The sequence below is a fragment of the Ipomoea triloba genome, chromosome 4, assembly GCF_003576645.1.
Source record: "Ipomoea triloba cultivar NCNSP0323 chromosome 4, ASM357664v1".
NCBI classification, from domain to species: Eukaryota; Viridiplantae; Streptophyta; class Magnoliopsida; order Solanales; family Convolvulaceae; genus Ipomoea; species Ipomoea triloba.
The window spans coordinates 27,439,622-27,461,300 of record NC_044919.1 but is presented as its reverse complement, the minus strand read 5'-3'; the positions used below and the strand labels follow the sequence as shown (position 1 = coordinate 27,461,300).

At 35.2% G+C, this 21,679-nt stretch overlaps 2 protein-coding genes and 1 long non-coding RNA gene across 10 annotated transcripts; 2 read left to right on the top strand and 1 right to left on the bottom strand.

Moving 5' to 3' along the window:
- Positions 1 to 5,928: 5,928 nt before the first annotated feature.
- On the top strand, positions 5,929 to 9,736 carry LOC116017103 (single-stranded DNA-binding protein WHY2, mitochondrial). The gene is made up of 8 exons (XM_031257631.1): positions 5,929 to 6,050; positions 6,842 to 6,903; positions 7,005 to 7,102; positions 7,198 to 7,290; positions 7,576 to 7,670; positions 7,768 to 7,841; positions 8,078 to 8,166; positions 9,372 to 9,736. Exons 1-8 carry the CDS (start codon positions 6,019 to 6,021, stop codon positions 9,486 to 9,488), a joined length of 660 nt encoding a protein of 219 aa, XP_031113491.1. The 5' UTR covers positions 5,929 to 6,018; the 3' UTR covers positions 9,489 to 9,736.
- Positions 9,737 to 14,103: 4,367 nt separating this feature from the next.
- LOC116017500 (tRNA-specific adenosine deaminase TAD3) lies at positions 14,104 to 20,195 on the top strand. 8 transcript variants are annotated; one of them, XM_031258101.1, is made up of 10 exons: positions 14,104 to 14,291; positions 14,849 to 14,947; positions 15,030 to 15,081; positions 15,232 to 15,305; positions 15,400 to 15,512; positions 16,528 to 16,610; positions 16,724 to 16,823; positions 17,275 to 17,730; positions 19,010 to 19,113; positions 19,622 to 20,195. In XM_031258101.1, the coding sequence occupies exons 2-10, from the start codon at positions 14,860 to 14,862 to the stop codon at positions 19,845 to 19,847; spliced, it is 1,296 nt and encodes a 431-aa protein (XP_031113961.1). In that variant the 5' UTR covers positions 14,104 to 14,291; positions 14,849 to 14,859; the 3' UTR covers positions 19,848 to 20,195. The 8 variants fall into 8 exon arrangements, with proteins under 8 accessions (XP_031113961.1, XP_031113960.1, XP_031113959.1 ...); XM_031258100.1 differs by having other exon boundaries at positions 14,105 to 14,291; positions 14,846 to 14,947; XM_031258099.1 differs by having other exon boundaries at positions 14,105 to 14,291; positions 14,807 to 14,947.
- Positions 20,196 to 20,341: 146 nt separating this feature from the next.
- Positions 20,342 to 21,243, bottom strand: LOC116017047. Its single transcript, XR_004097834.1, has 2 exons — positions 20,952 to 21,243; positions 20,342 to 20,846 (listed from the first exon to the last, which is right to left on the bottom strand). It is a non-coding gene; the product is annotated as an uncharacterized LOC116017047 (long non-coding RNA).
- Positions 21,244 to 21,679: the final 436 nt, after the last annotated feature.

Genomic DNA, 21,679 nt, shown 5'->3' with positions numbered 1-21,679 from the left:
TTAATTTCGAGATATTATATATCTAACGAAATTTGATATAAACAATATTTTCTCAAGTTACGTGGACTCTTGAATCTTGATATGATGATACTCAGTATTTCTTTATGTGTAATTATTACGGAGTATGTATTTTGTTGCGTAGAAAGTATTTTCCCCATCTACTTATTTAGTCTTGAAGCAAAAAAAATAGTTTCTTCAAGCCAAGGACCTTATGGTCCAGTGGCATCAAACCCTTCTCTTTATACAACCTTCAATAGATTGAAAAAGTAGTTATGAACAGATACTGCATTGTAATAGAGTTAGTAGTATTCAAAAAAAAAAAAAAAGTTTCTTCAAAAGCTATTTAATCATAAATATTTGAAATTAGAATAACTTTGTATTTGAATTTGATCACCAAAACATTCTGACCACGCACCCTAAGAAAGTCGTATGAAATTCTAACCACTTTGGTGGTTGGAAATTAGGATTTTTTAGGGTTTTAAAAAGATTTTCCTCTTTTCGATGGTAGTCTAAAATCTTAAGAGTTAATTCTTTTTTTTTTTTGTCTTAAACTAATTAGGGGTTGGACACTTTCAGTCCACTATAAAAAGAAATTGTCATATTTTGACCACACTTATTAGATGTTGGACACTTTTAGTCCTCCGTCAGCTTGCTATTTTGTTCACCGTCAAAATGAAATGCGCTTTTGTCATTTCACGTGTTCTTCTTCTCAGCCTTTATTTTTTCTTCGAGCCCCCTCCACCACAACATCCCTTGCTCCACCGCCTACTTCTATAGTCTCCACCACTATCGGCCCATCCCTTACATTTCTCGCATTCATCCACATTCGACAAGCAAATTATGCCCAAATTTGCAGCACCTAGAGCAGAAACCCAAATCTCGCATGCTTGTATGCTCGTATTCAAGTAGGACGAAGTAAAAGTAGGATGAATGGTCGTTACCTATGAAGGGGAAGGCGAGTTGCGGAGTGAGATCGGTTCCGGTTGACAAGAGGCTCTGATGATCGGGAAGCTCTGGCTCGTGTAATAAGGTCGCGTAAAGCGAAACCTCGCGATGGTCCCCCGTATTTATAGGTGGCGTAGGGATGACGCGACAGACGGCGCCACGAGCAGTATTTTGGCGTAGGGATGACGCGACAGTATTTTGTTCGTATCTCCGTATATTACTTTATCATTTTGGTTCGATCCCCACAGATGGCGCCAAAATGATAAAGTAATATACGGAGATACGAACAAAATACTCTATATTAATACTCAAGCGGGTACAAGTCAAAATACCCTATGCGAAACTAGCCAACGTGACAGTGGGTCAGAGGTTCTTAGTCTCTTTGACTATTATATATATGAAACAGCCAAAAGTCCATCTGCCAGCATTAAATGCGCCTTTTATAGGTGTCCTTGGGGAAGGGCTCTGGGCCAACGGCATGTGCTACGCGTGTCAGACATGCACCGGTCTGGAAGGCGGCCCATTGCACATAGGCCAGGTGTAAGCCTGAGAGGGTCGTGATTTTGAACGAATGAAGAATGAATATGAAGTCGGGATGCGAGATCTGCCCTAAGGTCGGGCAACGCACCTGGCCGATATAGTCAAGACCGGGAAAGCAAAACGGGGGCGCGTGCTCAACAGTAGGCCGATAGACCGGGAGTAGGTCGGTACCTACGTTTAGACCGGTAGAAAACACCGGGCTACGTAGATCGGGATTTTACCCCTATCAGTTATGTTTGAGGTTGTGGGACGTTCGAACCTCATGGCAACACATCTTATATTATTTTGCTTCATACTTCCTTCTTTCCTTAGCCTAATAGATTTCCATTATTCTTATTGGGCCAACACCTCACCCATATAGATTGACACCACGCTTGGACGGTTGGACAAAGACTTTCCAATAAAATGGGCCCCGATGTCCCATGTCCTCATCATAAGTCCCTAACTTTCTTTGGTTGTCTTTGACGAGTAAAGAAAATATAGACACTCTCGACCTTCTACACGCATTGACCCTCTCAACTCCTGGTCTGAAATCTCTTCATCTCTTCTGGAGAGCTCGACTCTTGGTCTGAAAGCACTTCATCATCTCTTCGGTCCCTACAACCTTCTAGAAGAGATGGTGTTCGACCGCCTTCCCTACTTGCGGGCCGATGAGCCTCCTTCCCTGCATGCAAGCTCCTTGGTATGCTTCCTACATGCAGGGCCGTATGACATAGTTTTTATTTATTTATTTATTTATTTTTTTTTTTATGTGCGATGCCTTGTTGAGCCCCCTTCTCTACTTTCAGGCCTAAAGGAGATGGTGTTTGGTAGCCTTCCTTACTTGCAGGCCAATGAGCTGTCTTCCCTACATGCAGGTTTCTTGGGTCGCCTTCACTATATGCAGGCCCGTATGACTCGTTTGCTTTTTTTTTTTTGAGGCGTGATACTTTGCTGTGCCACCTTCCTACTTGCGGGCCTAGAGGAGATGATATTTGGTCGTTTTCCCTACATGCAGGCTCCTTGGGCCGCCTTCCCTACCTGCAGGCCTGTATGACTTTTTTTTTAGGCGCGATGCTTTACTGAGTTGCCTTCCCTACTTGCAGGTCGATGAGGCGCCTTCCTTACATGCATGCTCTTTGGCCGCCTTCCCTACATGTGACCCGTATGACTCTTTTTTTTTTTTTTTTTTNATCATTTTGGTTCGATCCCCACAGATGGCGCCAAAATGATAAAGTAATATACGGAGATACGAACAAAATACTCTATATTAATACTCAAGCGGGTACAAGTCAAAATACCCTATGCGAAACTAGCCAACGTGACAGTGGGTCAGAGGTTCTTAGTCTCTTTGACTATTATATATATGAAACAGCCAAAAGTCCATCTGCCAGCATTAAATGCGCCTTTTATAGGTGTCCTTGGGGAAGGGCTCTGGGCCAACGGCATGTGCTACGCGTGTCAGACATGCACCGGTCTGGAAGGCGGCCCATTGCACATAGGCCAGGTGTAAGCCTGAGAGGGTCGTGATTTTGAACGAATGAAGAATGAATATGAAGTCGGGATGCGAGATCTGCCCTAAGGTCGGGCAACGCACCTGGCCGATATAGTCAAGACCGGGAAAGCAAAACGGGGGCGCGTGCTCAACAGTAGGCCGATAGACCGGGAGTAGGTCGGTACCTACGTTTAGACCGGTAGAAAACACCGGGCTACGTAGATCGGGATTTTACCCCTATCAGTTATGTTTGAGGTTGTGGGACGTTCGAACCTCATGGCAACACATCTTATATTATTTTGCTTCATACTTCCTTCTTTCCTTAGCCTAATAGATTTCCATTATTCTTATTGGGCCAACACCTCACCCATATAGATTGACACCACGCTTGGACGGTTGGACAAAGACTTTCCAATAAAATGGGCCCCGATGTCCCATGTCCTCATCATAAGTCCCTAACTTTCTTTGGTTGTCTTTGACGAGTAAAGAAAATATAGACACTCTCGACCTTCTACACGCATTGACCCTCTCAACTCCTGGTCTGAAATCTCTTCATCTCTTCTGGAGAGCTCGACTCTTGGTCTGAAAGCACTTCATCATCTCTTCGGTCCCTACAACCTTCTAGAAGAGATGGTGTTCGACCGCCTTCCCTACTTGCGGGCCGATGAGCCTCCTTCCCTGCATGCAAGCTCCTTGGTATGCTTCCTACATGCAGGGCCGTATGACATAGTTTTTATTTATTTATTTATTTATTTTTTTTTTTATGTGCGATGCCTTGTTGAGCCCCCTTCTCTACTTTCAGGCCTAAAGGAGATGGTGTTTGGTAGCCTTCCTTACTTGCAGGCCAATGAGCTGTCTTCCCTACATGCAGGTTTCTTGGGTCGCCTTCACTATATGCAGGCCCGTATGACTCGTTTGCTTTTTTTTTTTTGAGGCGTGATACTTTGCTGTGCCACCTTCCTACTTGCGGGCCTAGAGGAGATGATATTTGGTCGTTTTCCCTACATGCAGGCTCCTTGGGCCGCCTTCCCTACCTGCAGGCCTGTATGACTTTTTTTTTAGGCGCGATGCTTTACTGAGTTGCCTTCCCTACTTGCAGGTCGATGAGGCGCCTTCCTTACATGCATGCTCTTTGGCCGCCTTCCCTACATGTGACCCGTATGACTTTTTTTTTTTTTTTTTTTCTCTCTCTCTCTCTCTCTCTCTTCCTCTCTTTTTTTCCTTTTTTCTTTCTTGAGGCGTGATGCCTAGCTGGGCTGCCTTCCTTACTTGCAGGACCTAAAAAGATGATTTCCGATCGCCTTCCCTGCTTTCAGGCTCTTTGAACCGCTTTACCTACATTCAGGCTCGTATGACTCATTTTTCTCTCTTTTTTTTTCTCTCTATTTTTTTTTTCTTGAGGTGCGATTAAGGGTGAGTATCGGTCGATTGCGGTTAATTTTCTTCTTAAGTCATCATTTGCTAGCCACCCTAAGAGAGAAACTGCAATTCTTTTTCAATCATTTAGTATCTAAGTAACTACCTTAACAATTTGCTAAGCAAGTCAAATCTCTATTATTTTTTAAAATATAAAAATCAAATTTATAAAAATAGTTATATTATTATTATTATTATTATTATTATATAATATAAATATTTAAAATCTAAATAAAAAAACTTATAAGAGTGTACCAAAGTTATTATCTATGATTTATGTATGTATTTCTATGCTTATTAAGTTGTACATTGTGCTACAAATATTGTACCGCTAAACATCCGTTTATATATATATATATATATATATATATATATATATATATATAAATAAAATATTACTATAATTATATTTAATCATTTATCGTATCTAAAATTCTTACTTTAACAATTATTAATCAAATCATAATTATTACCTAAATTATCAACTGTATTTTTAATATAATATGAATTATTTTTAAAAATATATATATACCATTATATATATATATATATATATATATATATATATATATATATATATATATATATATAATATTTCAATATAACTAATATTTTGATATTGAGTATTAATATTGGCAATCTATTGTTGTGCATTGCACATAAAAAATACTAGTATTATTATACATGCTAAAGTGCTAAGAAAATTAAACTCAATATATTTTTTGGATGACAAGAGAAACTCACTATTTAAGGGTGCACAAAGTACAGAGTAAACTCTGTTCATGTGTAATAATTTATAAATCATATAATAAAGATAAATCGCACTAAAAAAAAATCATATACAAAATATTGAAAAATACTTGCACAAAGTCACAAATCAAAATTATGGATTGTAGGGTCCGTTTGGAAAGCAGGAAAATGACTTCTGGAAAATGAGTCATTTTCTAGAAAATAGTTTCATTTTCGGTGTTTGGATGTATTATGGAAAACTGTCTTTGTGTGTTTGGTTCATTTTCTGGAAAATGGGTAGAATTGTATAATTAAACATTGTAATTATTTTATTTAAAATATAAAAAATTATAATAATATTATTTATTAAAAATAGAATAAAAAACTCAAAAATTAAATTAAAAAAACGTAAAACAATAGGTTTCTGCTGGAAACCTTTACTGTGTCTGCCAGTTTCTGACAATTTCCGTCGGTTTCCAATCTCTTGGTCCATTTTCGGTCATGAGTGATATAGGATATGGGTTGGTTTTGATCGAGAACATGCGGAACGGTCATTTTAGCGGTTCTGGAAAATGACTTACAGAAAAAAAATTCTGTAAGTTATTTTCCAGAAAAATAAACTGATTTTCTTTGGTAAACGGAAAATATTTTTCGTTGACCGCATTTTTCAGTGCCAGAGATCAAAAACTCGGAAAACATTTTTCAAAAGTTATTTTAGAGGTTACAAAAAACAGCCTTAGACGAAAATCATGTATCACTAACCATGATCAAACATTTTTTGTCCCTACCAAGTATAGTGCATTTGAAATATTAGTATTGTTTTTGGTTCACTCCAAACAAGCACACTCAAAGCGGACATTGAACAACCACGGCTCCCGACTCCTTCGCATTCCCTCCGTCTCTCTCAACTCAAGATGTTGAAGCTCTCAAAGCTTCTGGGCACCAGGTGAACTCCAAACCCTTTTCCTAATGACTATTCCGGTTTCTAACGGCATAAAATTTGTTATTTCACGCCATTTATACATTAAACCCCTCTTAAACCCTAGTCCTTTTTACTAACTCTTCCTCTATCATCGTCTAAACTTTCGGCACTCTGTTTTATTTATTTATTTATTTATTTGTTTTAAAATGCCAATTTATTTTTCCGATTTTATATTTTGAAGTTGGATATGCAGGATTTTTATTTTAATTTATTATTATTGTTATTGATTTTGGTTCATTTGTGAGGAATGTTCCCTTAAAAATCCAAAGTTATGTTGAAAAAGAATGCTACTTTATTTTTCATTTGAATTGGATTTTGCAAATGAAGGAAATTTGAATTTTATCAATTGCAATTTGCAACAAGTTATTCTAGTGAAGCAATGAACTTTGGACAAGAAAAAATAGAATCTGGAGTATGAAATGAACAATATGGTTCATTAGTATTTGATTGTTGAGTGATTTGTTTTATTTCATAGTTCAAGCAGTTGTTTCGGTCTTCATATTAAATTCTATAGCTTAGTGATTTCTTTTGTTCCATTGCCATTTCAAGTGGAAGGTCATTTAAGTCTTCGTATTAAATTCTTCATGTGAATGCCCTTTGATACATTGCCAAGTGATGTGCATCATGGTGTGCTTACCCTTGGGTTCTGTACTTTTGTTGCTAAAGTTTACGCAATTGCTTAGCTGAGTGAAAACTCCTCATGTTGAAATGTTAAATGGTTTTTGAAGCTAATTACCTTTACTTGTACATTACAGTTTGCGTGGTTTCTCCTCCCAGGCAGGGATGCCTATTGCAAAGAAATATTTTGAGGCTGATGGTACCAAATTATTTGAGAAAGAATATAGTTTTTTCGATTTATTCATACAATGATGAATAAAAACCTTAAATCATTTTTTCTTTTCTCTTTTTTTTTACAAGGGACATTGAGAAAAAAAGTATTTGCCCCCTATACTATTTACAAGGGCAAAGCTTCTCTCTCTGTTGAACCAAGACTTCCAACATTTAGTAAATTAAATGTATGTGTTTCTTTAACCTTTTGAAATTGTATTTGAAAATTCTTTTCATAATATAGACTTGAATATTTGATTTTATTTATGCTTCCATTTCTTAGTCGGGAGCTCTAAAGGTTGAACGCAAAGGTTCTATTATGTTGACATTCCTTCCTGCTGTTGGTGAGCGCAAATATGATTGGGAAAAGAAGCAAGTAATGTTCTTGTTTTTCTAATTAAGCAATATTCTTTCCCTTTCAATTCCAGATATAAAAATTTTTTGAAGGCATGCTCTCCTAAAATACTAGGAGCAATACAAAGGGAATAAATTTGTTGAACATCATAAAGCTTTCCTTGCCTTAGATACTACATAATTTTTAGAGTGTTTCTTCACAATCTTCATCTATGGATTGGTATTATACAATGTCAAAAATTTTAGCTTTGCCTCCTGTTTCTTTCTCATGGCATTTTTCTTGACTGACTCATTTGACATCAAATAGATGTTTGCTCTGTCGGCAACTGAAGTTGGAACCCTACTAAATTTGGGTCCTAGTGATTCTTGTGAATTCTTCCATGATCCTTCAATGCTACAAAGGTTGATACTCTAATTTAGTTTTTCAAAATAATCTTTTCTGCACATAATGTTGCATAGATTAACTACTTTTTTGCCCTAATTACATTAATTTTTTCAGCAATGCTGGTGAAGTTAGAAAAACCTTGTCAGTTAAGGCACTTGGTGATGGCAGTGGTTATTTCATGTCTCTTAGTAAGTTTCATAAGTTTAGCTAGCCACTTATATCCACATCCTTTGCAAAACATGCATGATATTCAACTAAAGTATTTTACACACAGTATTGCATCTATATTGTGAACATTATTGTCCTAAACATGTTACATGTGGTCATTACCTCTGCCTCCAATGCAAGTTTCTTACAGCAATTTGACAAAGTAATGTTTTCTTGTTTCCAATTACTTTTGCTTTTATTCTCTTTTCCTCTGCAGGTGTTGTCAACAACGCCCACAAGACAAATGATCGCCTAACAGTTCCAGTTACTGGTGCTGAATTTTCTGTCATGCGAACAGCTTTCAATGTATGTTACTCCGTATTATTATAATGTATTTCTCCCAATTATTGGAGTTTATAATTTGATCATTAATCAATTCTGCTTTCACAATTGATATACAAAAATGCGGATCTCGTAGATTTCATTCATGTAGATTGTAGATTTGTAGATACTAGATACAGTAAATATATACCACATTTAAGTATGGTTAAGCCATTATCATTTATTCCTTGGTCTGTATGACGAAATAAAAGAGTTTACAAGTTTAGTATTCTTGGTGGGGATATTCTTTGTACATACACCCTTTGCTAATCTCAAACTACTGAACAAGGTGAGGTAAACAGATAAAATGGGGGTTGCAAGATAGGGGATCTGCCATAAAATACATGTCCGGTTTGTTGAAAATCCATCTGGATGTGCATTAATGAGATGTTGTGGAATAGAGTTGCAACTAAGATCTCACTATTCCCATCTTCTGCTATAATTGTTAAAACAATTTTCTTTATTTACTTCCTCTGGTAATGAAATCATGTGTTTTTTTTCTTTATATATTTATCTTCAGTGTTTTCTGTATTGATGTGATAACTGAGAAGGTTTGACTTTTGAGAATGGACTGGAACTAATTATTATTTTAGATTCATAGTGGTCTTCAAGTACCTAATTCTTTATTCTAAGAATTATGATCATAATCTTGAGTTAAAAAATTATATCTTTATAAATTGAAATTAAAATTTATGACTATAACTTGTTCTAGTTTGCTAGTTCATACTTCATAAAATCATAGTTAATTAATTTATAGGTAGCTAGACTCAATATTAAATTGGTAGGTTATAGGATGTCTTCTGAGATTGTTGTCATAAACCCCACGGAAAGTTAAGAACAAAATTTTATGGAAGATCATATTCATATATATAATAGTGTTACACATTTCGCAACTTTTTGTGTCTGGTATTTTCCATTGAGAGTAGAATGTCTTCTTGTTGGTGATGACATGCAAAATAGCCTCTCCAAAAGATGGTGAATTTGATTAAGAAGCAAAGTATAATCAAGATAACTTGTTTGGATGATGAGCGAGGCTATAATTGTTAGAACAGAACACTATAATTGTTGGATTATGATGTGCCTGCTCAACTCCCAAGTTTTCCATTACATCTTGTTGCTTGTATTCCTTGTTCTCATGCCTTTTTGCAGAAGACACGCTATTTATCTTCTTATTATGTATTTAAATGCAGTTTGCTTTGCCTCACATCATGGGGTGGGACCAGTATACGAATCTTCAGCAAACGAACACTAGTGAGTTGCCTTCAGGAAATGTTGCACAATTTGCCAAGTCAGAATGGGAAAGATGAAGCTATATGAGCTCTGTGAATATCTAATTTGCCCCCATCTCAAAAGTAGTGTATGTTGCTGCCCTGTACTTGTGACTTCCAACCTCTCCCAAATGTGCTAAAGCACACTTGCTGTATGATGATGAATTTGCCTCTTTTTTGAACACATTCTATTCTTGAAAGCCATTGACCAAGCTTGGTTGGCAGATTTCATTTCTAGTTTTGAGCTTGTTAAAACTTAACCTAGTACCATATCCAAGATGAAGATACTCCTGTGTTTATCTTCCCCCTCTCCCCCACCCCTTCCCACCCACCCCAACCTTGCTGTGCGTGTATGTGTGTAAATTTTACCCAGCTTTTTTTTTTTTTTTTGACCACTAGTTTGTTAATTGAAGATGAGATTTGCTGTTCATGTTTACAAATTTTGGAGCAAAGATTGCATCAACTCTGTAATAGATTATGTTTAAATTATTATAAACTTACTACTGTATAACATAATTTTTTTAAAAAAAAAACATAATTTATTAATATTTTACAAATTTAAATTGAGCAAATTTTATTTTTAGTCTCTCGATTATATTATGAAATTGCTACATTTTTTTTAATTGTGTCATGTTACATCATTGAGTTTCATTTGCTTTTCATAATTGATTCTCATTTTAAAATTATAACTAACATGTAATTTCATCATTGAATGATTTTTTTTTTTATTATTCAAAAGTAAAATGATAAAATTTTAAATGGATAATTAATTGTGACAATCAAATAAATGTCATCAAGTTAAAGATCTAATAAGGAATTAAAAAAAAAAAATAATGTCACAATAGTTGGGGAGTAAAAAGTGATGTTTGCTCATTTAAATTTAAATGAATTTATATTTTTTTGGATGTTAAAATTTTTGACTAAAAAGTTTTCACGACTAAAATTTTGACTAAAAAATTTGATTATTTATCAATTGAATCACTCCCTATGTGAGAACGTGAGGACTAATATTGTGCATTCGTTTTTTTTATTTGGATGGCTTCGATTTGATTTCCTAAGTTGACATGGATTGATATTTTTTAAAGTAAGGGTGGTAGCGTTTTTTTTTTTTTTTTTTTTTTAACTATTGCAGTGACGATTTGTTTCCTTTTTTTTGGACATCACTATTGCGAATTAAAGTCGCGATTTCTTCATCATCGATTGATCGTTTGTCCCTGGCAGTGATCAATATTTTTTATTTTTTTTGCTTGTTTTTTTTTTTTAGTATAATAATATTACATATATTTAAATGTTGGTGCATATGTACGCATTTTGGGTAGTACATGCATTATGTTGTGTTGGTTGTGTGTGAGCTGTGCATTATATGCTGGTGAGCTGTGCATTAGTGCACTTAATGCGGAGTGTAGGACGTTGGGAGGTCTATTGTAGGATGTTTGGTTGAATATATATATATGTGTGTGAAAGATGAGGTTAGATTTGAGTCGTTAATCAAATCTAGATCAATGGCTTAAATCAATGATTTTTTTCTAAAGTTATGTTATAAACTCAAAAGACTCCAGTTTTGTTCTCATGGACATCGATGGCCTATGAGTTGTGGTGTATGTTTACGAACCAATTGATGGTTAGGTAAAGGTTGAAAAAATTGATTTTAAGAAGACAACAGCACCAGAGCTAGCCACTCATAAGCATTACAAAAAAAAAGATAGTGGTTGTGTTTTGGGAATACAAAAAAACAAAAAAAAAAATAAAGATAAAAAAGAAAAAAAAAAGGTACGTCTTCAATTAAAGAAGCAAATTGTAAAAAACAGCGCACCTTAAGAAGGAAAATAACGTGCCTAAAGCTTTAGGTCGACGTAGCTTAAGTTTCAACAACTGACGCACTTTAAGCACACAAATCACGCACCTTAAAAAGGAAAATCACGCACCTTACGAAGGAAAAACCATGCAACTAAAGCTTTAGACCGACGCACTTAAGTTTCAACAACTGACGCACCTTAAGCACACAGCACAGAAATCACGTACCTTAAGCTCAAAAACCACGCACCTTAAGAAGAAAAAGCAAGCACCTTAAGAAGGGAAATCACGCACCTTAAACTTGACCTAGATGCAAAAAATCCAAATTGCCGCCGTGTTTTTTTTTTTTTTTTTTTTTTTTTTTTTTTTTTTAAAATTGTGTTTAATCTAGGTTGTTGATTTTGATTAGATCACTGACTGAGATTAAACCTCATCTTTTACGTGAAGCCTATTACCGCATTTGATATCTCTATATATAGATTTCTATTCATATGCGGCCTGGTCACCCCATGCGATCGTGCGGTTGAATTTGTGCCATCCAATTGAATTAATCTAATGGTGGCAATTGCAGTTCGTGCATGTTAAGTGGGGGTGTTATGGTAATTTTAATATCTATATTACGTGAATTGAAATGGTGCATTTTAGTACATGGTGTGGTGCGTTTTAATACATGTTGTGGTGCGTTTTATTACGTATGTTGGTACATTAACTGTGTTGTGGAATGGTGTGTTTTAATCCATCCGCTGGTGCATTTTCATACGTAAAATGGTGTGTAATTGTGTTGTGGAACGGTGTTTTAATCCGTCCTCTGGTGTATTTTAATACGTAGAATGATGTGTATTTTAACACATATTTTTAATAAGTGTAATAGTGCATGTTTATAATCTCGGACGAGGATTTTCAACAAGTGAAATTGTGCATTTTAACACACGTTGTGGGGCATTTTAATACGTAGAGTGGTGCATATTTTAGCACATGTTTTCTAATATGTGTAAATAGTGTATGTTTATAATCTGTCATGAAGCACGTTGTGGTGCATTTTTAATACGTAGAATGATGCATTTTATTACATATATTGATGAATTTTAAGTGAATAAGTGCATTTGTTTATAGTGTGGAATGATGTGTTTTATCAGTCCCCTGGTGCATTTTAGTACGTCGAATGGTGTGTTTTATAACATATATATATATATATATATATATATATATATATATATATATATATATATATATATATATNNATATATATATATATATATAGGGTCATGTTCAGGTGTGGCCGTGCGGTTCACGCCCCTCAATGTTACGAAATACACCACTCAATGTTAAGAAACACACCACACAAATATGCACTGTGGTGTGTTTCTTAACATTGTGGTGTGTTTCTTAACATTGAGGGGTGTATTTCGTAACATTGAGTGGTGTGTGACCGCACGGGAAGGCACGGCCGCATTTGAACCAATATATATATATATATATATTGCGCGTTGAATTTGATGACTTGATCTAATCTAATGACTGAAAAAATGCCGCACGGCCGCACATGAACACCCCTATATATAGGGTCATAATCAAGTGTGGCCGTCTCTTAACGTGCGGTCAGTGCGGCCACACCACTATGTATACAAATATACACCACTCAATGTTAGAAAATGCACCACACAAATATGCATCATTAGGTACGCATCACCAAAAAACACACCACTAGGTATGCAAATATACACCACACAGTGTTAGCAAATGCACCATTAGGGGCATGAGAGTTATGCATTATTTTGGGTGTGTGGTGTGTTTTTTGGTGTTTTTCTGTATTTTCATTGTGGTGTGTTTTCTAACATTGAGTTATGCGTTTTCTAACATTGAGTGTTGCGAACTGCACCGACCACACGGGAAAGCGCGACCACATTTGAACATATATATATATATATATATATATATATATATATATATATATATATATATATATATATATATATATATATATATATATATATATATATATATATATACACACACACATATACATATAACCCTAAGTCAGTAAGTTGTGACATGTGTTTAGTTAGTAGTCATTCTACGTGTATCTTTTTCCCTTTCCCTTTCCAGAAAGGGTTTGTTTGAAAATTAGAAAAATGATTTTTCAAAAATTATTTTTTGGGTCTTTAGTGTTTGGGAGAGGGTGAAAATTGAAGTCAACGGAAAATGATTTTCGGTTAAACGAAAAATAGCTTAGTTTTTCTGAAAAATGATTTTTTTTAAAAGTCATTTTCTGGACCCAACTGCTCCTTCTTGGCTTCTTCAGAGAATGCTTCCTCAACTTTCTTCTGAGAATGTTTTCTCAACTTTCTTCCACCATCCTATGCTTTCTACCTTGATTGGTTTCCAACGAAACCAGTACAAACCAGATTGGTTTCGTTCAAAACCAGTAGAAACTAGGCTTGTTTCTACTGGAAACCAGTCTGGACGAAAACTAGTATACTAGTCTTTGTTTCTATTAGTTTCTGACAAAACTCTGTATTGTTTGTACTGATTTTCGTCGGAAACCAGTAGAAACCAATACTATTTTTTAAATATTTTATTTATTATTTGAAAAAAAAATGTAGACAAAATATAAATGTTGTCAAATCTCTTTTAGTTAACAACAATTAAAATTTTAATTATACAATTTTACTTATTTTTTCTTTAAAATAACCAAATATACAAAAACAATTGTCTAGAATGCAATCAACACAATAAATAAAAATATTTTCTAAAAAAAAACTCATTTCTAGAAAACATTTTTGAGAAATTTCGAACACACCCTAAAATCAAAGCCAAAGCGCTAAAATTTTAATCCCTAAAATCAAACCCAAAGCCCTAAAATTTGATTTTAATCCCTAAAATCAAACTCCTCACTCAGACGCTCACTGCTCAGCCCCGCGCGACGCAGCCGACGGCCTCACGCCTGAGACGTACGTAGCCGGCGACTTCGGCTCCTCACCGGCGTTCAATACTCCTTCGTCTCCTCGGCTCCTAACCAGCGAAGTCCGAAGACTGCGAACTGTCCAGGTTTAAAAAGAAATAGTTCATATATCATACGATTATTTATTTTTTTAACCATAATTTTATTTTTTAATATTATTTTTGTTATATAAATTTAAAAAATGCCGATACATTTGTGCTAAGTTTGTCATATATAATCCTTCTTCATTTGTCTCTACACCTGTTCGGCTGTTCCAGCATCTGTTCTTGCTCCTCAAATGAGGACTTTCGATAGGCATTAGGAAGAACTTAGCACTTTCCAGTAGCAAGAACTCAAATAAAAAAAATTACGTTTAAGGATTTAAAAATTTAACTAAAAAAACCTTCCGTTAATCACTTAACCGGAAAATTTTGATTCAGTTAATTCAGTTCTATTAACCGAATGTTCACCCCTCGTTTACACTGGGGCCTGGGCGGAGGAAAGACAAATCTAAAATTACAAATAGACCCTTTCTAATATTCCCTCTGCAATTTGTATTTATTTCTTTCTATCCACGGCCTCGGGTATGCTACATTCGCTCAGTGGGTGAAAATTATGCCAGTTCATAGGTTTTTATTTCAACACTTATCTATTGCACTAGAAGTTGAAGGAACAATGAGTAGTAGCAATGAAGTTGAGTGCGGCTGGAAAATCGTTCACATTCCTGATAAGCCCCCCGTTCTGCCTCACCTACAACCCACTGGTATGATAGTTCAATCTTATTGCCCTCCCAGTTTTTATGGTTCTACTACATTTATTTATTTATTTTTGAATTTATATTGCAGTGAATGTGTATGCTGCTGAAATTGAACCTAAAGATGCTAATACTTTAGTAAGGTCAGTTCTCCCCTCACCATGCTATTCTTTATGATCAAATTTCAAGGTTTATATTAGCTGAACTAGATCAAGTTCTGATCTTTATCTCTCAATATTTAAGTTCTCAATTTAAGCAAGCATATTATGCTTCTCTTTTTGTTCAATCTTTAGGAAGTTAAATCAAATTTGTCCACTGGAAAACCTGCGGCATGTAAAGCGGATACGCAAGAAGTGCATCGATGGAGGTAATAAGATACTTATTCTTGGGAAAGTGTGATGTGGTGTGTAAATTATACGCTCTTTTTGTTGAATTTTACAATAACAATTGGCTTCTGGTAGGAAAACCTCAGTTATCTTTAATTTTGTCTATGACAAATGAAGATGCTGGTGGCATGCCAAGCAATGTGCTGGAGCTTGTGAAATCATACCAGTTGAGTACTTTCATCACAAAAGTGGGTCTTCCTTTTATCTTTTAGATTTTTGTGATATTTAGTTCCTCTTAAATGGCATGCCCCAGGTTCTATAAAATGCTGGCTATAAAGCATGAGCAGTATCTTATATAAGAAGAGTAACATGATGAGTTATATGGAGTAGTATCAGGAGTTTAGTCTATGTCTTCAGTTGAAACTACTCTGCTTTTCTCCCCAAAATCAAGGATTTTTATTTGACTTGATGGTAGACAGTAGTAAAAAATTTTTAATCGTCTTTACCAGGTTCTTCCACGTTATGTATCTTAGATATTGAACCTCAAGTGCAACTTCTTTGCCACAAATGCAGGATTCTGTAAGTAACTGCCATTTACAATCCAAAGTCTGTTGTCCTTTCCATGTCCTTGAGCAGGTCACATTAAAACCTTATTTACACTTCTGACCGACATTTGCCTTAGGAAAATTGAATAAGTTATCTGGATGGGGCTTTTGTTGATTGCTAATGCCAACCAGCCGCTTATCCATCACCTATTTAGATAGCTAGAAGTGACATTTTCAGACTCTGCCAACGAATCTTACTCCCACACGCCCATAAATTTATACAGGCATATTGCCTCATTGTACCTCCAAAAAAGAACTTATATGGCATTGGGGCTGAGATACAGAACTTTGACTACTCTTCTTGAACTGCAGCTTTCTGCATTCTTCAAAAGGTTGTTATGAACTCATATAATTTTTCTGGCATATAACCTCTATATGCTCTGTGAGTTCAAAAGCAAGTTCAATAGCGTATATGATTGATATTCTAATGTTATAAACTCTTCACTTATCTGTTTATTTGTCAATAATGACTCGTGTTCAATAGCTAGTTCTATTTTAGATATCTCAAGCATTACTAAAATGTTTGTTTGTTTGTTTGTTTTTTTTTTTTTTTTTGCTAACAATCCTATAGCTTTTGCTTCCTGTTTATGTGTACTATTATCTTTCTCCAAAGTTTCCATAGCTATGTAATTTTCTGAGTTCGAGCCAAATGGTTCAGGTCTGCAGATATGCTGCATCAACAAAAGAAGAATGGGAAGAACAGTGTAAACTTTGGCCAACTTCCTTCCATCCACCGACATAGTAAGTTATTGAATCTTAGACCTGGAAGGATTTTCCTTTTCATTTTTTAAAATTTATTTATGTTAACTACAGTGATTTGAATCTTATTATAATATTATCCATTCCAATTACAGCAATATCAGTGGCATAACTGGGTTTAGTGAAGAGGAATCACAATCAGTTTTCAGCTTTATGAAATCAGCAATTAATTTGGCAAAATCCATTGATGGCCTGGTAATTAACTACTTCCTAAAGGCCTTTTCATCTTTAGGAAACATGAAAGCCATTCTTCTGTTATATTTTTCTTTTCCTACTTTGTCTGATTTTTGTTTGCTTTCCAAATGTTGCTCTCTGTAGTTACATTTTTCCATATCAACTATAGAATTTAAATTTTCTCTCAAATAAATGATAAACAACAGAACCATTTTATATGGGATGCATGTAAATGCAGGGTGACTGAATTTTTCCTTTTAAATACAAAGTTCTGGGTTAGTTCTATCAAGAAATGATTATAGATAATTTTCATATGTTCTCTTTGGTTTTAGTGTGAGGTCCTTGAGGATTGCTGTGACATGTTTAGGTTTACCTATAGATTTGATTGAAAAGAAAGGTTTCTGCATACTCTGGATTTGCATTTTCATGATTGACATGTGCTGTTCACTTTATATGTGAATTTTCTTCACAGGTGATCAATGCTGCTATCATTGTGGACCCTTCAACTAAACAGGTAATTGCAAGTGCCTGTGATGAAGTGGTGTCTTTGAACAGTTCCAGAAATGAGGCCAGGGAGGGCATAAACTGCTCTAGTCAACGAGAAGCCTCTAGTCGCACCAGAGCAACTGATATGGCTGACCAACCAAAATTGCTTTCAGATGATTCCTCAAACAAACCTATAGCAGTTTATGATAATATTTCATGTTTACATCCTTGGAAGTGGGCAGAGCAACAATTTAGTGCTAGCTTCAGTTCTTGGCATCCTTTAAGGCATGCGGCTGTAGTTGCTATTGACCATTCAGCTACCAGGGATCGACAGCTTTTTCCCTCTGCAGGATATAATGGATATCATTTTGCTCAAGAGGATTGTGTGCTTTCTCCTCTAGTTGGGTCTCCATCAAAAAGGCAAAAGGTCAATCCAACAGATGTAAGCTACCTGCTTTCCTGCTTTTCTCTTTGCTCATGCACCATCTAAATCTAACAGAAGGAAAACGTATTCCAATCCAATTCTTTGCCTGAAAATTTTTAGAAACTTCAAATTCTACTTTTTTGGTGTAGATATTGAATTTAAGTTTTTGGATTCTTATTTTATACTTGTTATGATAGTTTGATTGAGCAAGACCTACAAACAAGTTTGATACTGATGCGGGCTGGGGACATAGATATTGATTTTAAGTTTTTGGATTTTTATTTTATACTCTTGTTATCCCAAAAGGAGACTAGGGAGTTTTGGAATCTCAAGCAAACCCAGCTTGAAGTGTGGCAAAACGCTTCTTCCTGTTCCTTCTTCTACCCGTGACTTAGACAAGGCAACACACTACGCTCTTAAAGAATCGGATGAAAGAGTACTGCATACATGGTCTCAGAGAATTAGGTGAAGATGACAACAAATTAAAGCAGTGGATAACTAAATTCCTTGAAGGCCAAGACAAAACACCAAAAGTCGATACACCAACTTCCTCAAAAACTGAGCTAGTAGAGGGAGATGTTATTTCACTCAAAATGTTTTTGGAAAGGACACATCATTAGTTTTTGGAAAATCAGCAACCCTCCATGTTGAATTATCACCCACATGAGGTTGATCGACCAAAACACTGGCTTGTATTTGTGCTATCTCAAAATATGGGTGATCAGTAATCATGGAGGATGAATCATCCATTTTGAGTGAAATAGCATTACCCTCTGCTTGCTGAAATTTTTAGGAAGTTGGTGTATTGATTTTTGGTGTTTTATCTTGGCCTTTGGAATTTAGTTGTCCACTGCCACAAAACCAAATGCTATGGTCTATAAGTCTGGGCAGAAGAAGGAATAGGAAGAAGCATTTTGCCACACTTCAAGGCTGGGTTTGCTTGAGATCCCAAAACTCCCTTAGTCCCCTTTTGGGATTTAAATTTCTGCTTCCCATTAATTCAATGAATTTTCCCTTTTTATAATGGGGAAAATACAAGACTCCAATAACTAATAATCACTTTAAGACTAGATAACTAATTAAGACAGAGACTTCTAAATTCTAATTGAATCAAATAACTGGAACACCTAAAAGACTAAGACTACCAACTATTAAGCAATTCTAATCTAACTAATATCTATTAAATAATTGATAAAAGTATTGTTGCCTTCCTGCTCATCCATCCCCCTTTAAAAGGATCAAAATGGATAGTGTGGAAGTACTGGAGTCTCTTTTTCATGAAAATCATTTATTTCAGGTGAAGGATATGGAGAATCAAACTGTAAACCCTTCTGATGAATCAAGCAGACCTTATTTATGTACGGGCTATGACATCTACCTTGTTTGGGAGCCATGTTCTATGTGAGTTCCTCTCATCTCTTTCCCCCGTCCTCTACTTTTGCTTAGAGGTGCCACCGTTTGCATCATAAGTTGAAAAGATGTAATATTTTTCATTTATAAATGGAAAATGAAGTCAAGATTTTTTGTCAATATTTTGTTACAACTGCTTCCTTGTCTTGACTCTGCAATGCCTGCATATATTGTATGATGATATGGTTTTTTTTAGCTAGAGTAATTTTTGCCTAAATCTGGAACTTAATTTCATCTGTACCTTCCCTTCAGTAGTTCCAACCTCTTTATGAGCACTGGGCATTTTGTTTTTCCTTTTGGCTTATGGGTTGAGATGCATTGGACTCTCTTTGATGGCCTATTAAGTTCTTGGAAATTCCATGATTTCCATCTAGTTTTATCTTCTTTATAAGTTCCAATGTATTCTTCCCCGAGGTTATTTTCCGATTTGTCACATATCTGTATTTTCTATCTCTGCCATGTTTGAAAAACTTCCATGGCCTTGATTGTTATAATGTAGGTGTGCAATGGCCCTTGTCCATCAAAGAGTTAGGCGTATCTTTTATGCTTTCCCAAATCTTAATGCTGGTGCGCTTGGAAGTGTTCACAGATTACAAGGGGAAAGAAGCTTGAATCACCACTATGCTGTATTCAGGGTTTTGTTGCCCAAAGATACTTTGAGAGCTGAAGCATTAGATGCTGGAACTACTTTGAATGATGAAACCATAGTTCAAGTATCATGCTGAGTGACCCGCTTTTTACTGCATCTTTCCGAGTCTGCCCAGCCTTAGCAATTTGAGAGAGATTAGAAGAGACTATTAGATGTGAGCTGATGAGTATAATATCAAGATTTGGATTCATCAAACTTGGAAGACTGACAAAAATGTAGTGCAACCTTGTGAGATCATCCAATTTGTGTCTAACTTGTAGCTTCAAATTTTTTCTTCTTGTAGTTGTAACAGTTCATGTTTGTATACTCCATTATAACTTTTCCCTAGTCCCACACTGGGAGCCAGCTTTACTGCCTAATATATTTGGACTTTATGTATCGGTAACATCTATTCATTGATTAAACTAACTTTTTTATTTTTTAATTGATTTTTAAATTGATTTTTTTTGTGTTTTATAGTACTTTTAATGTATTTTCTCATTTTCTAAATATATAAATTGTATATACTAGTTAACTGAATTAGACACATAAAATGAGACGGAAAGAGTAGTAAGTTAAAATGTTGTAGCATTTGGTTGTCTAGGTTTGAAATCATAAAAGATATAAGGACTTGCAACATTACAAGGAAAGCATTCATAGTCTGATACATTAGTTGCAACAAGAAAAGCGATGCAACTACTGCAGCCAGTGCCAGTGGGATGACAAGAACCAACTTTGTTGTATCTAATGTACAATATTATATGGAAAATATTATAATTAAAAGCATATAACAATTGGGTATAGAAAGCAAAGGTTTGGGTAATTACAAGTAACAGCAAGCCATAAAGCTTAGATTGGATTGATTAATGTGTTTAAGCAATCAAGATTTGGCTAAGCAAGCGGGCAAAGAATTCTTCAGCTAAAGACGCAAATACCAAACAGAAAAGCAGAAATTCGTCAGCTGCGAACTCGAAAACATCCCAGAAATACCAGAACAACCCCTCAGCCAAATCCTCAAAACCAACAATGAAATCTCTCATGATTTTCAGAATAGGGGGGCTCTTGACTCTTGAGCCAAATCGCATCCACAACAATGCTATATTTCATGAATAAACAGAAAAAGAAAACAGTAAAAGTTGCAATCTTGATTGAACTAAAAAGATGGAGGCAGTTGAAGAACTGATAAATCAGAATCTATTACCTTTACCTGGTGAATTCTCAACGCTTTGAAGCTCCTCCCTCCAATGAGCTGAGAGTCAAAGGGGCCGGCCAGGAGAGGAAAGGTAAATATTAAATATGGGTAATTGAAGGATGAGAAAGAAAATTAACTAGTATTGTTGATCACCTTCCGCTTCAAAGCTTGATTTGAAGCCGGAGATCCAGGAATCTGAATCTAATCGTTTTTTAGCCAACACTAAATTTATGAATTATGAGTGTCTTCGTTACTCGGGTTTAGCCAATGTACGCCTAAACTTCCCGCAATACTCATACGCACTTTTATTACGACAAGATTTCTTAAACATGGGAAGAAAGATTTCTTATAACATTTTTTTTTTTGAGGCGGTGGTAAAATAATAAAATTGTAATTAATTTTTAATTTATTGACAGGTATGATAATTGAGACACATAGTTTAAATGTCATTTTAGATTAATATCCACAATACAAGGTGGATCATGATTCATGGTATAATTCAGGGGTGGCAAAATGTTCGGGTTACCCGAACCGAAAAACTGATCGCTTCGTGTTTTAGAAGAACCGAACCGAAAAACGAACAATTTTAATTATATATATATATATATATATCCTAACTGTAATGAATTTCCAAATTCATTCCAGTTCTGGAATATTAGTTCCGATTTTATTTTATTTTATTTTATTTATTTATTATTATTATTATTATTATTTTTTTTTAATACAACTGGCCCTAT